The sequence below is a fragment of the Aspergillus alliaceus genome (assembly GCF_009176365.1).
Source record: "Aspergillus alliaceus strain CBS 536.65 unplaced genomic scaffold BDW43scaffold_13, whole genome shotgun sequence".
NCBI classification, from domain to species: domain Eukaryota; kingdom Fungi; phylum Ascomycota; class Eurotiomycetes; order Eurotiales; family Aspergillaceae; genus Aspergillus; species Aspergillus alliaceus.
The window spans coordinates 372,746-389,516 of NW_022474696.1; the positions used below are offsets into that span (position 1 = coordinate 372,746).

Genomic DNA, 16,771 nt, shown 5'->3' on the forward strand with positions numbered 1-16,771 from the left:
GCTCTTATTGTCTCTTTGTTTCGCCTCTCGTTCGTCGGCCGATGTTTTACGGCCGAAATGTCTCGGTTCGGCGCAGCAAAACTTGACACCTCAACCTGCGACAGTGATGACCGATCAATAAGCGGATGCCATGTCGATCGGGGTGTAAGGCATATAAGGAATTACTGCATTGGTAGGGTCCTCGAATAGACCCGCTGCAGCGCGAAGCAAGTTTTTCTCTGCCGCTATATCTAAATGTACAGAACATACCAAGACAGCTTAACTAATCCCTACGTTTCTACTTCGCTAGTATGCTATGGAATATGAACGAGTTTTTCGACTCCAATCTAGGACATTCCATGTTAGCGTATCTAGGGATAGCTGTAGTAGCAGTCGGCCTTCCTATCCTCTATCAATGGCTTCTGCCCAAGCCTCTCCCCGGTATTGCGTATAACCCGGAAGCCACAAAGTCATTGTTTGGCGATGCGCCGAACATGAGTCGTGAAATTGGCCTCACAGGTGAATTTAGCATGTGGTTGGCCAAGCAGGTGGAGAGAATGAATTCTCCAGTGTGCCAGGTCTTTGTACGTCCGTTCTCGAAGCCCTGGATTCTCATCGCAGACTTTCGCGAAGCCCAGGATATTTTGATGAGAAGGGCCGAATTCGACAAGCCGGCGTTCCTCAGCGATGGCATGTTGTGCTTGGGCGACTTTCATGCGCGATACAAAACCAACGATGCCTTCCGGGAGCGTCGTCGCATGAAACAGGACCTGATGACTCCCACCTTTCTCAACGGCTCCATGGGCCCTGCAATGCATGCCAAGGGACTGGAATTAGTCAGGCTTTTGGAGATGAAGGCTGAGCTGGCTAACGGGAGGCCGTTCAGCATCAAAGCAGACTATGACTACGCCGCTCTCGATGTGATGCTGAGCTACGCATTCGGCGACAATCTGGATGATTCGGCGATCCGTCCACAGCTGGACCATATCGCCCAGCTGGACCGCTCTCAGATCCCCGATGGGGCCCCCGATGAGCCCGTGGTGTTTCGCCACGCTCCGATCAGCCCGTTTCTCCAAGCAGTGCATGACGCACCCGAGGTTCTCGAGAAAACCACAGTGTCATGGGCCCCACGCCTGAGCCATTGGTGGTGGAAGCAGCAGCCATGGTACAAGAAGATCTTTGAACAGAAGAGCCGCGTTGTCCCGCAGCAGCTCTCGAAAGCTATTACCAATTACCGCAAAGGGACTATCAAATCTGCTTTAGAGCATATGCTGATGCGCGAGGCCGCCATGGCAGAAAAGCAGAGCCGGCAGCCCCAGTTCGAGAGCCAGACTCTAGTTGACGAGGTAGGTGTTCTTAGACCGCAACCCTGGCAAAAACATGCAACCTAATGGTAACCTCTTGAAGGCTTTTGCCGACTTGATCGCAGGCCATCATACCACGGGAGGCTCGATGGGTTGGGTGACAAAGTTCTTAACAGGGTACCCTGAAACCCAAGCGTCGCTGCGAGCCGCATTGTATGCAGCCATTCCAGAGGCTGTCGGGGACAAGCGATCGCCCACCTTTGATGAGTTGCGACGGGCCAAAGTGCCCTATCTCGAGGCAGTCATAGAGGAGATGCTGCGTCTGACGCCGTTTAGCATGACGCGGGAGGTGACGACTGACACAGAAATCTTGGGGCATAAAATTCCCAAAGGCTGTCAAGTGTTCATGGTAAACGGCGGACCGGGATACCTGTCACCGTCGTTGCCAGTCGACGAAGCCAAGCGCAGTCCGACCTCGCAGATAGCCCGAGTCCGAGGTAACTGGGACGAATCGAAGGACCTGAAGCTTTTTGACCCAGAACGATGGCTCGTGGTCAAGGGCGATGGGAGTGTTGACTTTGACGGAGGGGCCGGACCACAATTGGGCTTTGGCATGGGAATCAGGCAATGCTGGGGCAGACGAATGGCCCATTTGGAAATCCGGACAATCATTGCCCTAATCGTGTGGAACTTCGATCTACTTGACATTCCGAACTCGCTTGGTGGCTACGCAGGGTTCGATGGTATCTCTCGTCAGCCGCAAAGAGTCTTTATCCGACTGAGGAGAAGGGCACTTTAAGATATAGAGCTTGCAGATACGAGCCGATAAAACGATGCTGACAAAACCTAATGGCCGCTAACTAGTTAACTTACATAGAAGTAGTAGTAGTAGTATTCATATCCATACAGCGTGCCTCTCGATGGCCGCTATGCCAAGGAAGTTGTACTCCAGCAGCCGACGTCCTATCTAGTAAACGTAAATACATTAAACGCTAGTAAAGCAGACCAACCATATTGGAGATAGAAAATGGAGCGCATGAACATCATTTCTATAGTCTACTAGAAATACTCTAGCGGCACTAAGGCCTTCGGCTTGTGAATCAACACCGTACCCTTTAATTCCTCCGGTCGTTCGAGTACTACACACTACTCTGTCTTTCATCTCTGTACTCCTCTTAGCCAGCGGAGTCAGTCTTACTATCATGGCTCGCGAGTCACATATCTTTGTTTCTACGTACTCTGAACTGCTCTAGCAGTCCTATACGTATTGGAAAGTCTCTAGCGAGCCGAGATACTTTAGATTCCAAGACTCGCTTTGCGACGTCGTTTCCCAGGGTTTCTAGGCATTGGACCATATAATTACGCAGGCGCCTGTGTTCAGGATACTCCAAAAGGATGTGCTTAGGGGTCTAGACTCGTATATGGGTGTGCTTGCAGCACCGATCCGATGCGGAAAGTGCTTTAGCCCAATCCTGACCGAACTAACCTGCATAAGCACTGAGGGTCTGCTTTTATACATATCATTCTACACCCTGAGGTTAGCATTGCTCGGTAAACAGGCCAAGCATCGGGTTAGTTGGCCCTCAGTACCTGGCCCTGCGTCCGCTATCCAGCGCTTCTTTCACTTGGTTAAAACCAGTTCCCTTACCTCTCGCTTAAGGGAACTTGCCAAAGTTAGTTCCAGTGGTCCTATCTCCTATCCCCGGGCGTATTGCCTCCTTCGCCGCCTTGTCAGCCGCCTCGTGTCCTGAAATGCCTGTGCCGAATATACGAGCACATAGGTAGACCATTCAGTAGAGAAGCTTTTACAACTACGTCAGTAGGTACGGGCCTACGCCCGAAAAGTCTCGGTTCAGGCATACAATGGATTACCCGGCGTACGCAACATGTAGACCTGGTGGCATAAATATTTGAATGACCCTTTCCATCAGGCTCAGATGCGGTTGTAGTCCTCCCTATCATCAGCTACTACCGATAGTAAGCATGGTAATCCTTTCCCGTTTTGTATCCAGTGGATTCGGTCTCTTCCAGCCCTTGGTGGCTGCGTTGATACAGAGTCAGTACACCTTCGCAAAGGGGTTGACGGCCGTACAAGCCCAGAGAGAATTGGGACCACTGCTCTCCTCCACGACGTCCATTTTCGGGCCTGTGGATTCTCGGTGGTTTAATGTAACGGAAAGGTATCAATGTTATGCGCCTCCGCAGATTCAGCTTGTGGTGCAGCCAGGACGGGAATCTGATATCTCGACTATAGTAAGTTTGGAGCGAAGCTGGAATATTTGACATTCTTCCAGTGTACAACTAAAATATTACTAGGTCCAATATGCCAATAACAATAGCGTTGACTTCCTTGTGGTCAATCGAGGTCATGCGTTGACCTCCACCATCGGAGAATTTACAGGCATTCAAATCGACGTGAGAAGCTTGAAGGATATCGTTATTCAGCCAGATGGAAAGGCTGCGCGTCTCCAGGCAGGAACTTATAACCATGAGCTGATTAAAACGCTTTGGGAGCACGGATACGTTGCAAGTATGGCTTCCTCGCTGTCTCTCTCTAGAGGTATGATCAGACAGAGGTTGACATAGTTGGGGATTTCTCTAGCTTCTGGAACCTGCAGCTGCGTTGGAATGGTCGGCCCTGCCCTTGGGGGTGGTCATGGGCTGTTCCAAGGACGATACGGCTTGATAAGTGACAATATTGTCAGCCTCAATGTTGTGTTGGGGAATGGGACAGCCACCACGGTCAATGCAACGCACAATTCCGACCTGTGGTGGGCTATGCTAGGCGCAGGACATAACTTTGGAATCGTCACTAGCTTTGACCTGAAGATTTACCCTGCTGAGAAGCGTGCTTGGTATTACAGGGAATATGTCTTCACCGGGGACCACCTAGAGACACTATTCAAAGAGCTAAACAAGTTCCACAACAACGGCACCATGGCCCAAACGGTGGCCGGAAGTTTTGGTGTGTACGCAATAGATTCTAGCATTAGCGAGACTGAGGTAAGTCATTGCTGTTCTTGTTAGGATTCCTGATACTGAAAGTATGTGGGCTGTTATTATATGGACATTTGTCTATGACTGCAGTCAAGCAGACGCAGAGCCATCCCTAGCGCCGTTTGATTTATTGGGTGCCATCTCACATAAAGATGGAGATGTTATGTATCCGGAAGTCCCAGATGTGTTGGGGAGTGGTCTGACGTCTGACCTCTGCGCGGCGAACAAAACCCATATCATCGCCACGGCCGGTCTTCAGGTTTACAATATTACTGCGCAGCGTCAGATTTATGACCTGTTCAATGAAAAGGTCGTCGGACATGCGGAACTTAGGACAGCACGGGTGGTCCACGAGGGCTACGCCGTCGAAGGAGTTCGCCGTATAGAGGCCGACCAATCCGCATATCCGCTGCGGCAGGATAATCTCCTGATGTATGTCCTGTGCAGTCTTCGCCTGTCATTATTACCCTGGCTGACATTTTACAGGTACTTTGATGTGGCCCTCAAAGCGAATTCGGAACTGGAAGCTTTTGCCCGGGAATGGGCCAAAGAAACTCGTGACTTGTGGAATGCAGGGCAACCGTGGCGTCGTCCGACAACCTACGTAAACTATGCTTTTGGGGACGAATCCGTGGAGTCCATGTATGGCTATGAGCCCTGGCGCCTGGGGAAATTGCGCGCTCTCAAGGCTCAATATGACCCTGAGAACCGACTCTCCTATTACAACCCCATTATTCCTCGCGCTTAGCAGAGATGGCATGCTTTGTCGAGAATTTGAACGTACATTGCTAGATTACCGTTCTGACGTATAATAGGTAGAGCTAATGTGTGCCCATATCCTGCCATGACAGCCTCACCTCCTGCTTATGAATTCTCCAGGGATTTTCTCCATTTTCTTCTAAATCTTTGAGTCTCAAGAGCTCGAGCCAATGCTTTCCCTATATCATGACGTAAGGTTAGGAAGACGTAATCAAGAACCAGATTGATAGACCTACCCCTTGGCGTCTCGCCATTAGGCGTGGACGATTATCTGTATCTAAATTATAGAACCAGCCGTGAGCATACGCAATAGCTTCACAGCGGTCCGGGCGAGTAACAGGATGCTTGCCCGTAGGTTGCGGCAGAGTAACCAGGAGATTCCTATTTGTAATGGTGACTAGTTACTTATCGATCGCCCATTTACCCATCCCTAGAGATAGAAGATTGGATATCTTACTGAATAATATGCTGTGTTTCGTCATACGGTTTATGAATCTGGTCCAGCCGCTGAGCCCAAGACTCACTTGAGATTACCTCTGGGGTAAAGCCTAATCGCTGATCATAATCAAGGTGGATTTCCGATGTATAGACAGATTGAATCGTCTCCGCAGTCGCACCAGTGTCAAAAAGGTGCATCTGTAAGAGGTTTCAGTCCGCGTAGGAAATCAGGAACGTTATGAAGCAGATTGAACCCTTACTGCCCGAACAACCGTATCCCGGATATTGGCCCTATCGAGTAGGTATGTTTGTACATCGTAAGACTCGGCCATAGCTGTCTGTCTTTTGCTAGGGTGATAAGTCGGATAGTTCGCCTCAGCCTTGTGAAACGATCGACTCTCGGTATGGTATCTTTCCGCTTCTTAAAGTATTTGGCCGCCCTAAACCCGGCGATTATGACCGAAAAATACCGGCCGAAACCCTTATATGATATCACCCCGCAAGTGCGGGGTTGCAGGGGTTCACGGCCCGTAAGTGGAAACCGGGTAGCGGATCGCAAAAACTGGGTCTGAACCACCCCGGACTTAGGAGTTAAACCCTATTGCCGCCCTTAATAGGCCTAGGTTGCAGCGGACAATTTATACAGTATACGTCGACCGGAAATACTCGTGAATTTCGCCATACGTCTAGTGGTTAAGAGGAGTCCTCTCAGCACATGTGATCCTCGCCTACGAGCTGAGTCGTCGCACAGTAGAGGGTCTGCCTCTCAGAGGCGCTCATCTTCATGAAACCAAGCGTCCTTAATGTCATCATCTAGCTCAGAAGTCCCTATGGCTCATGACCTCGAAAAGGCGGACGGGGCTAAGTCGCCGTGGGCACAAGTTGACTTGGAACCTAAGCGCAAGCTAACAGGTGTTAAGGTATGTACTGAACATGGCAGCCCGGAAGGAGCACAGGATCCGATCTGCAAATGTAGACTGCATTGACTCATGGTGATTTCAGTGGTTTTTCTTTAACATTAGTACTCTGACGGCCATATTTCTCTACGCTCTCGACAACACGGTTGTGGCCAATATTCAACCTGTAAGCCTACTTCCTTTTTTCCTAACACTTACTTACAAGGACCAAGTCTATCGTAGGTCAGTTTGATGCAGTCGACAAGCTCCCATGGCTATCAGTAGGGTAAGTGATTGAATAACCCCTCCCTCGATACATCATCCGCCTATTTCTGACACTCTAGGGCCCCGTAGGTTCATGATAGGAGGTCTTTCCATGGTGATGCCCCTGGGAAAGCTGTATGCATTGTACGACGCCAAAATTCTTTTCATTTTCTTCGCGATCAATTTCATGGCGGCTTCTGCCCTATGCGGTGGTGCACCGAATATGCCGGCCGAGATTATTGGGCGAGTCTGGGCCGGTGCTGGTGGCAATGGCATGTATTATGGGCTGCTAAATCTGGTCTCTACGAATACGCTTGAGCGAGAACGTCCCACCTACCTAAGTCTCACGTATGTCACCCAAATTTGTACATTGTCTTCCTGCTCAGTACTAATTGCGGTTTGCACGCAGTGGTATGATTTGGGGTGTCGGGACCGTCCTAGGCCCTGTCGTTGGAGGCGCTTTTGAGCTGTATACATGGCGCTGGGCCTTTTACATTAACCTCTTGTTCGGAGCGATTATTGTCCCAGCCTATCTCTTCCTTATTCCGTCCAACAACCCTGCTCCAAGCCTTACCTTGCGAGAAAAGATTATTACATTCGACTGGCTGGGTGCAATCCTCAGCACTGGAGGGTTCGTGACTTTAATCGTGGCCACTAACTTTGGTGGCGATCTGTATGCCTGGAATAGCGGCACGATTATCGCTCTATACGTGGTGAGCGGTGTGCTCTGGATACTTCTGATGCTCCAGCAGACCTTCACTATTCTCACTACTGTTGAGCACCGCATGTTTCCTGTTCACCTGCTACGCAACAGAGAAGCCATGCTGTTATGCCTCCTTGCCAGCTGCGGTGGCTCTATTGCATATATTACAGTGTACTATATCCCTCTCTACTATCAGTTTACCCGCGGAGACTCGGCTATCAAGACCGCTGAACGGATTCTGCCTCTTATTTTCCTACTTATCTTCGGCATGCTCTCGAATGGATATTTAATGTCCAAGTTCGGATGGTACAAGCCTTGGTATGTTTGTGGAGCGGCGATTTCTCTGGTTGGTGCTGTTCTAATGAGTAAGGAATATTCCTATCAGTACCAATTCCCATCTTACTCGTAATAATCCCGCTAATGCAGAATACCAGGTCGTCTTAAACTGGAGTCTTCGAATTCAGAGATCTATGGTTACCAGGTTCTCATTGGCCTTGGTGCTGGCTCATTCGCACATGCAAGTTTTGCCGTTATCCAGACAGCTGTGAACCCAAAAGATACTGTTTATGGCGTTACACTGATTATGCTTGGCCAGCTTTGCGGTCTTACTATAGGCCTCTCTGTGACTGGTGCACTGTTTATTAATCTAGCCAAGAGCAACCTACAGGCCGTGTTTCCTACTGTGGACAAGTCCACCTTGGCATCAGTTGTATCGGGGACTAGTGGTGGATTTCTAGAGACGCAGAGCGACACAAAAAAGAGTCAGGCATTAGCTGCCATCGTCAGCGCTCTGCAAGATGTTTTCACTGATGTCTATGTTGTTGCGGCTCTGGCATGCATCCTAAGTGTCTTTTTAAAGGTTTTTACTCTAGCCTTACAATGGTTTTTTTGTTTTCGGGCTGACCAACGCACAGTGGAGAAAGGTCTACACAGAGGGTATCGCTGGTGGGATGTAAGGATGTAGCTTGTAAGAGACACTCGAAGTAATAATATTGACATTTCGAATCCTAATTCTGACAAATATATCCGCAGTGTTTAGCTGTGGATATGAACATATTATATGAAAGGAGAACAAAAGACCTAATTATAGAAGACATCACATCGCTATGAAGACGAAATTACCGGCCTGGTGTATCGGATGGTATATAAGATGAATAAACAAAATACTTTGCCTACATACTAACAGAGGGATATAACTCAACTGTTTCCTTTGACAAATAAGGATACAAAGCCAGCTACATTATATTGTAGTAAAGTATACTCAGTAACTTAGAAATTGACCTCCAGATTTGCCGCACGAAATTCTCCTGTTCTCTTCAATTAAGATGAGTTGCATAGCGGCGATGTATTCAATTCCTGTCCAGTTTCCCCAATTCCACCCTTAGTACTGTCAGGCAATTAAATTGACAGCCCCTTGACATCGCCTTCGTTCGCCTTCTTCCTATCTATACCTGTTGTGATCTCAGGGGAAAGATGGGCAGAATGAGGCTGTATCAGCTACACATACGTAGCCTACTGAGGACCGGATGCCATATGATAGATACTCAATTATCTATGGATGACTCTATCGATTATCTTGATCGCCTTCTTATCTTCTATCTAATAGGTAAAGCCTTCAGGGGTTGGAGTTGGTGATCTGGCCAAGCCACTAGGTTCACGTGGTCTTGTATAGATTCATATCACTCCCCTTCGTTCAATACCCCGAAACAAATGAAATGAAGCTATATATCTTATCAGTTTAAGGATCTTGATATTATATTATAGAACCTTATTTTGACTCTATCTATAGTATTCTGACCAATTGCTTTGAGCCATCAGCCTTAATTGCTTTGGTCAGTCCATCTGCAACTATTTCAGATGTAGGGATGTAGAATGGCTTGATATCACTATGCTTAATGAAGTCTTGGATTGCATGATATCGTACGTGAATATGCTTACTGCGTAGGTGGTTGACTGGGTTAGATGCTAACGTTAATGTCACAGATCGAATAGCGATTCGGCCTGATGACTGCACAGGATACCCTGACTCAGGTGCGTGGACAATAGCGATTCGGCCTGGTGACCGTACAGGACACCCTGACCCAGGGTGCGTAGACAATCGGCCACTGATGAGGAACATCAGGCCACACCACAGATTGGGTTCAAGGGGGATTCTGAATCCTTTAGGCATGGAGCCTTCAGCTATAAATTAGCGGATCGTTAGTAGTAGTAGGAGATCAAGAATCAGTCTCCTGTCTGAATAGTATCTACTGCCTGCCTTTGACCTCTCTCTTTCCTTTAGCCTATGTACCCTTACCTAGTTGACAGGTCCTCTACCCTGAATAGTAGATACCCTTGACGCTGACTAAGTCAGACACTACATATAGAAGCTGTATCTGGGATAGCACAGGTCAAAGTCTATATTACCTAAGATTGTGTCCTAGATATTCTTGGTCCGCACAAGCATACAGTATTCAAAGAATGGCAGAGCTACTAAGTACAGGTTACACTACTTATCTAATTATTAAATATACTTACCAGTGCGAATCTCCAGCCTTGTATGTACATGGCTCATCTGCTATGGGAACCGCAGAAGTCGCGGCCAAGTCTTCAGATTAAAGCATATCATGAACATATTAGTCTTAGCCACCAAAGGCTAACCCTCCCGAAGTTATAGTTCCTGGTATAGTAGGATAGCAGTTAAAGGAGGATACTAGAAACTTGAATGATGCTGATTTCGCGGTTATAGGCCAGTATATTGAAATAACAGAGCGTAAAGTTATTCATATCCTTCTCCTGTAGATAAATATCGGTTGCTATTGGGAGATCAGCTGCGTTGGCCCTCTCAATAGACTGTTTGAGTAAGGCTGCTTTAGCAATCACTTGCCATGGGGAAACACTATCTTCAGTAGCATAGTTAGTGATATAGTATATGAGAGACAGTAATTTTGAAACAGTAGGTATCCAAGAGATATTATGATTGGATTGGAGACAGCTAGCCTGTGCTGGATTCCAGGGATTGCCCTAGGGGTGATTGCGGGAGAGATAAATAAGGCTGAATCTGGTCTACCTTAGGGATGGGGACTAATTCATGGGGCATGCCAAACTGACAAGAATTCTTGCCAGAGCCTCTCTGTAGATATTTGAAGCAGGTCAAGAGATAGTATCTTGAATAGAGCTGCTTCTTTTAAGTAACTATGTCACTATCCTCCATTAGTCATAAAGCCCAATGGGATAGGATTTCTCGATTCTCAAACCAGGTCTCCGTATACACCTTGCCTTTTGAAGATAATATAGGCAGGTAAAACCCACCATGAGAACTGATACATTCTATAGATATAGCCCACTCCCGGTTTCCTGGCTGTAATATAAATTGCTTGCCTTTTGTATCGGATCTAGTCACTACTTTAACAGTAGCTATTAGACCTGTTGTAAATCCCCGTTTCATCGAAATTATAGATATTACCTGAGGCCATACCATAGTGTCGGATAATCTCAGCCACCTGCCCAAACCAAGCATTTAAAGTCGTCGGATCCTCAGCTTCAGCACGCTTATAGTTAAAGCGACATGCAAAACATGTTTATAGCTCAGGCGTCCAGCTGGTAAAGTTGTATACCCATTTTTTTTTCTTACAGTAATAGGAGAAGTAGTGTCTCGATTAGAAAGCAGGATCTAGCTATTACTCGCACATCTACAGGCCGAGGAGGTGCTCCCCGCGTATCTAGGGATATAATCCACGGCTTGAGCGATTCCTCTTCACTAGTAGTCAATGTATGACTATTGCTCGAGTAACACTTCTGAAAGAAGCTTCTTTGAGGCGATTTCACGTAGTGTAGTAAGAGGTATATAAACTTCAGCTGCCCTTCTAAGGCTGCTAATTTTTTGATTTTTCACGGCTGATATGACCAGGAGGGCCTGCCTTCCTGCTCGACGCGTGATTTTGCTGATTTCAGCATTTTTAGTCGTATGGCTGATGTTTGAGTCACCTAAGAAATTCAGGCATGTTGAAAACATGAATGGTGCACGGCTCGCTTGGGTACCGACGACGTTAACTAATCGGATTTGTCCCACACGAGGAAAACGTTGACCTCAAGTCACCTGCAACCACTTAGTTTGGCCGTTCTGGCCACTCGATAGAACAAGCATCCATCGCTTCCCACAGAGGCACAGACCTTCTCGTCGCCCTTCATGCATGTGACTACCGACCAAAAGGATCCCATACCATCCGAGAATCGAACTGTCAACAAAATTACCACCAAAGCTCCGCTGTCTGCCACCACCCTGCCCAGTCTAGATTAGCGCCTTGGTTACTATTCTAGACCACGATCACCCTGTATCATTATGATATCGCGTCATTTAGTGATCGTCTTAAGGCTATAAATATCGCTCATCCTATCACTAGGTCGGGAATCGGACCTCTTACTTTCATCATTGCACCTCTTAGGGTTCAGCGGTAGATTACTAGGTAATACGGAATCCCGCATTTCCAATACGAACTTATGTCTCAACCCTAAGAGGTGCAATATTAGGCTATAGACATAGCGGGGTTAGGCTAAACCACTAAGCTAGCAAACCTAAAATATCGCTTCCGACTTCGATACGCCTAACCACCTGGATAAGATGTTGTCGGAACAATTGTCTGCTTGTGTGAGGCAGCCTTGCAGGAACGGCTTCATGATTACCCCTCTCTTTCCCAACATGATGAGCTTTCCTTTACCTTCTCCCGCATGAGATTAAAGCCCCTCTGTATTAGTGTATCTGGAAGAACTAGACCTGACTGGTTATGTTCTATTTCTTGCTTTGATACAATGGCTAGCTTGACACATGATGACTACACAATCGCGTGGATAAGCGCCTTACCGTTGGAGATGGCGGCGGCGAGTGTTATGCTGGATAAAACCCACAACCCCTTGCCCCAACCAGTCACAGATCCTAACGCCTATGTGCTTGGGGAGCTGAGTGGTCATTGTATTGTCATGGCCTGCCTACCAACCTGCGTATATGGAACGATATCCGCTGCGACCGGCATGTCTCACATGATTTCAACCTTTCCTCGGATCCAGTTTGGTTTGATGGTGGGAATTGGAGGGGGGTCCCAAGCACGAGCAATGACATTCGACTCGGCGATGTGGTGGTCAGCAAGCCTGTCGGAAAGTATAGTGGGGTGATTCAGTATGACTATGGCAAAGCAGTTCAAGGAGGACAATTCGAGCCGACGGGTACCTTAAACAAACCACCACAGACTCTTTTAACGCATATGGCTTATCTCGAGGCAACGCAAATGACAAAAAGGGATGATGCTGTTGCCAAGATAGTGTTGGAAGTACTGGAACAAAATCCTGATGTCAATGGCAGACTTTTACCTCCCAAATGGCCCACAGATTATCTTTTCCATTCCTCCTATCACCATGCTGACAAGGAAAGTAATTGTGAAAAATGTGATAAAGCGCAGTTAATCAGCCGATAATCACGTGATGCCAGCACACCTTATATCCACTATGGGTTAATTGCATCGGGCGACCAGGTGATGAAGGATTCGGAAACACGAGACCGTCTAGCTCAACAGTATGGGATACTATGCTTTGAGATGGAAGCTGCCGGCCTTGTGGAAGGGCTTCCAACCCTTGTGATCCGGGGGATATGCGACTATTGCGACTCTCATAAGCAGAAAGAGTGGCAAGGCTATGCAGCTTTGACAGCAGCTGCCTATACAAAATTTCCGTTGTCAGTCATACCTGTGTCCCGCTCGGATTCGAGATTGAGGAAGAAAGCCAAGAAGGCGCGTCACTGGATGGTCCCACTGGCAAGAAATCCGCGATTTGTTGGACGCCAGGATGAGATTAGCAAACTGGAAGAATTGATCGCAATGCAAGATGGGCCTAGGAAGGTCGCGATTACCGGTCTAGGTGGTGTCGGGAAGACTCAAGTGGCCCTAGAGCTAGCATACCGCATACGGGATCGAGATAAGGCATGCTCGATTTTTTGGCTCCCATGTATTAGCCATGGGACAATTGAGCAGGCATATCTAAACATGGCACAGACGCTTGGTCTTCAAGATGTGAAAACCACAGATATTAAAGAACAGATCAAAATATACCTTAGTTCCGAGCGTGCTGGGAAGTGGCTTATGGTTTTTGATTATGCAGATGATGTTGACATGTGGCTGCCGGCTGGTGATGCAGCTCCAATTCTCGAGGAATTGCTCCCTGAAAGTGAACAGGGTCGCATTCTGTTCACCACTCGGAACCGGAAACTTGCAGTGGATTTAACATCATCCAATATTGTCCCTATTCCCCATGGGGACAAGAAATTGCATTGAAGATTTTCGAGAAGTCATTGGTACAGAACGGGTTGCTTGAAGATTATATCACGACAGTTAGTCTCCTTGAGCAATTGACGTTCCTCCCATTGGCAATCACAAAGGCGTCAGCATACATCAATAAAAATTGTCTAAGTCTGCCTACTTACCTTGCACTTCTACAAGAGCAGGAATCGGAAGTAGTGGATCTGTTAAGCGAAGACTTCAAAGATCCAGGACGCTATAAGGATATTCAGAACCCAGTGATTACCACCTGATTAATATCCTTTAAACAGATCCATCGTCAAGATCAATTAGCAGCCGACTATCTTTCATTCATGGCTTGTACCAATCCACGAAATATTCCGCAGTCACTTCTTCCTCCGCCAACTTCCAGGAACATAAAATTGATGCGTTGGGACTTCTGAATGTATATGTATTTATCAACGGGCAAGATAAAGACATTAGCCTGCATAGACTTGTGCATATTGCGACTCAGAATTGGCTAAGAAATAATGCACTGTTCAGTCACTGGATTAAAAGGGTGGCTGATCAGATGCAAAAGGTTTTCCCAGACGATCACTATATTAATCGAGCGCTTTGGCGAGAATACCTCCCTCATGCGTTAGCCCTTGCGTATGAAGATGAATTCATAATACAACGGGAACAATATGTTGACTTGGTAGCGAAGATTGCGGGTTGCCTGTCTAGTGACGGGAGATATCATGAAGCAGAGGTACTATATAGCGACCTGCTAAAGATTAAACAGGTGAAAGATGGGCCTGAACATCCCAACACTCTGACCAGCATGGCAAACCTGGCATCAACCTTTTTGAACCAGGGACGATGGAATGAAGCTGAGAAGCTTGAGTTGGAAGTATTAGAGACAAGGAAAGCAGTACTCGGTGCTGAGCATCCCGATACTCTGACCAGCATGGCAAACCTGGCAGCAACCTACCCGGACCAGGGACGATGGAATGAAGCTGAGAAGCTTTTTGTACAAGTAGTGGAGAAATCTAAGACAGTGCTAGGGACCGAACATCCATCTACACTGAGAAGCATGGGGGACCTGGCTGGAACCTATTGAGATCAGGGGCGATGGAGCGAAGCTGAGAAGCTCGAGATGCAAGTAATGGAGACATCCGAGACAGTGCTGGGGGCCGAACATCCGTCCACTCTGAGAAGCATAATGAACCTGGCTGGAACCTACCGGAACCAGGGACGATGGAATGAAGCTGAAAAGCTTGAGGTGCAAGTAATGGAGATATCCAAGACAGTTCTTGGAGCCGAACATCCTGACACTCTGAGCAGTGTGGTAAACCTGGCATCAACCTATTGGAATCAGGGACAATGGAATGAAGCTGAGAAGCTTCTTATGCAAGTAATGGATACGTCCGAGACAGTGCTGGGGGCTGATCATCCATCCACTCTGAGAATCATGGCGAACCTAGCTGCAACCTACTGGAAACAGGGACGGTGGAGCGAGGCTGAAAAGCTGCAGATACAAGTGATGAAAACAAGGAAGGCAGCACTGGGGGCTGAACATCCCGATACTCTAATCACCATGAACAACTTAGCAGCAACCTACCGGAACCAAGGACGGTGGAATGAAGCCGAGAAGCTTCTTACGCAAGTATTAGAGATATATAAGACAGTGTTGGGGGAAGAACATCCTGACACTCTAAGAAGCATGGCGAACCTGGCTGAAACCTACCGGAGCCAGGAACGATGGAGCGAAGCTGATAAGATTTTTATGCAAGTAATGGAGACAAGGAAGACAGTATTGGGGGCTGAGCACCCTGACACTCTTACCATCATGGCGAGCCTTGCCTATACCCGGAAATCCCAAGGGAAGCTTCAGGATGCCTCTGCTCTAATGGCAAAATGCTCTGAGCTGCGCATCAAAGTATTGGGACCTGATCACCCGGATTCAAAGTCCTCCACTAGCGCTCTGGGTAACTGGAAGGATATGAACAACTCATTGCCAAATAAGATTACCCAAGCAGCGCCCAGTCAGATAGAACTTTCGCAATATCAGCACGAAGTTTCAGCGGGGCATACAATAGCTGCTGTGGTCGCTCCGGCGCTCCATGAAGAGCATAACAAACCATCTTATATGCGGACACGACCAGCTGCAGAACTATCTCTTAGAAACCATCCTCTTATAATGGCATGCAGGAGAACCTCACCCGCGACGGGAGGTCAGGATTTACGAGAAGTCGATTGATTTGGCACTGTTATAGTCTGCATGATAAAACTAGGCAATAGAGAGATTGGCTCTTAGAATCAACTTAGTCTCGAATTTCCAGCATGCAGAGCGTAAGTATCCTAGCACGGAAAGAGAAATTACGTACACAGCGTGCTAATATTTGAAAATAGCGTCCATTTCACACACCTTGGACCCACATTGGTTAACATCCTTAGGGGTCATACCGTTTACCAAATGTGTTTCTTAAATCTCATTTTACTCCTGCATCCAGCCAGCATGTCTATATAGGATCGCGAGGTAGTCAGTCACAACAAAAGTCGTAGTAGTAGTAGTATTCCTTAGGCTTTTCGCGATCGACGGCCGCATGTAGCCCCTAGCAAGTATATGCAGAAGTTAAGTTACATTTATATACACCTTAAGCCCTAATATTAGGCGTAATGATGAGCTGAAGCCTCCCGTTTACGTTTCTGGCGAGTGTGTACAACATAATGCCATTCATTTTGTTTGACTTTTTTTTTTTTTTTTTTGAAATCCTACTTCTTGAACTGCCGGCTGTACTGGCATTTGCTGTATACAACAACTGTCAATTAGGTTGGACAGAGCATTTCGGGTTCCATCACTTAACCTTTTGCAAAAATTGTGTTTCTGGCACATATGTCTTCGAATCTGATCAACACTCTGTCATTGATCAAGCCACAAGGTCTTAAGCTCTTCGCAGCGATTTTCTCATTCTGCATCTTCCTGCTTGCTGCGAGCCATACCGGCAGCGATCTGCGATGTTCTGTGCTTGAATAGTAAATTGTGTAGATGAAGTAACTCTTTCAGTATTGTACAGTTCGTGGCGACTTTATATCTCCAGGTATCTAATCTATTTGAATAGAATTGCTACGCCGAAACTTCATTGGAGCCTGCCAAAATATGCTCATTAAAATTTTCCACCGGAC

The 16,771-nt window shown here is 47.2% G+C and overlaps 5 protein-coding genes across 5 annotated transcripts; 4 read left to right on the forward strand and 1 right to left on the reverse strand.

The window, feature by feature from the left end:
• The first annotated feature begins 88 nt into the window (after positions 1-88).
• BDW43DRAFT_271214 (cytochrome P450) lies at positions 89-2,152 on the forward strand. Its single transcript, XM_032041397.1, has 2 exons — positions 89-1,325; positions 1,387-2,152. Exons 1-2 carry the CDS (start codon positions 291-293, stop codon positions 2,080-2,082), a joined length of 1,731 nt encoding a protein of 576 aa, XP_031902019.1. The 5' UTR covers positions 89-290; the 3' UTR covers positions 2,083-2,152.
• Positions 2,153-3,266: 1,114 nt separating this feature from the next.
• BDW43DRAFT_299121 (FAD-binding oxidoreductase) lies at positions 3,267-5,028 on the forward strand (the record flags this gene model as incomplete). Its single annotated transcript, XM_032044676.1, has 5 exons — positions 3,267-3,536; positions 3,600-3,813; positions 3,886-4,252; positions 4,311-4,712; positions 4,767-5,028. 5 exons carry the CDS (start codon positions 3,267-3,269, stop codon positions 5,026-5,028), a joined length of 1,515 nt encoding a protein of 504 aa, XP_031902020.1.
• BDW43DRAFT_271215 (uncharacterized protein) lies at positions 4,471-5,902 on the reverse strand. The gene is made up of 4 exons (XM_032041398.1): positions 5,738-5,902; positions 5,497-5,675; positions 5,276-5,420; positions 4,471-5,218 (listed from the first exon to the last, which is right to left on the reverse strand). The coding sequence occupies exons 1-4, from the start codon at positions 5,807-5,809 to the stop codon at positions 5,102-5,104; spliced, it is 513 nt and encodes a 170-aa protein (XP_031902021.1). The 5' UTR covers positions 5,810-5,902; the 3' UTR covers positions 4,471-5,101.
• Positions 5,903-6,123: 221 nt separating this feature from the next.
• Positions 6,124-8,296, forward strand: BDW43DRAFT_318481 (MFS general substrate transporter; the record flags this gene model as incomplete). Its single annotated transcript, XM_032048707.1, has 7 exons — positions 6,124-6,397; positions 6,480-6,560; positions 6,607-6,659; positions 6,728-6,985; positions 7,047-7,705; positions 7,805-8,199; positions 8,255-8,296. Exons 1-7 carry the CDS (start codon positions 6,281-6,283, stop codon positions 8,294-8,296), a joined length of 1,605 nt encoding a protein of 534 aa, XP_031902022.1. The 5' UTR covers positions 6,124-6,280.
• A 3,832-nt stretch (positions 8,297-12,128) lies between these two features.
• Positions 12,129-15,845, forward strand: BDW43DRAFT_299123 (uncharacterized protein; the record flags this gene model as incomplete). Its single annotated transcript, XM_032044677.1, has 8 exons — positions 12,129-12,412; positions 12,460-12,771; positions 12,802-13,603; positions 13,642-13,881; positions 13,915-14,032; positions 14,074-14,523; positions 14,623-14,642; positions 15,342-15,845. 8 exons carry the CDS (start codon positions 12,129-12,131, stop codon positions 15,843-15,845), a joined length of 2,730 nt encoding a protein of 909 aa, XP_031902023.1.
• Positions 15,846-16,771: the final 926 nt, after the last annotated feature.

Excerpts from the sequence above, each read along its gene's own strand:
- BDW43DRAFT_271214 (XM_032041397.1), top strand. The coding sequence starts at position 291 with ATGCTATGGAATATGAACGAGTTTTTCGACTCCAATCTAGGACATTCC. Across the intron at positions 1,326-1,386 it reads GCCAGACTCTAGTTGACGAG|GCTTTTGCCGACTTGATCGC; the intron begins GTAGGTGTTCTT and ends AACCTCTTGAAG.
- BDW43DRAFT_271215 (XM_032041398.1), bottom strand. The coding sequence starts at position 5,809 with ATGGCCGAGTCTTACGATGTACAAACATACCTACTCGATAGGGCCAAT. Across the intron at positions 5,676-5,737 it reads GGGATACGGTTGTTCGGGCA|ATGCACCTTTTTGACACTGG; the intron begins GTAAGGGTTCAA and ends AACCTCTTACAG. Across the intron at positions 5,421-5,496 it reads GAAACACAGCATATTATTCA|GAATCTCCTGGTTACTCTGC; the intron begins GTAAGATATCCA and ends CATTACAAATAG.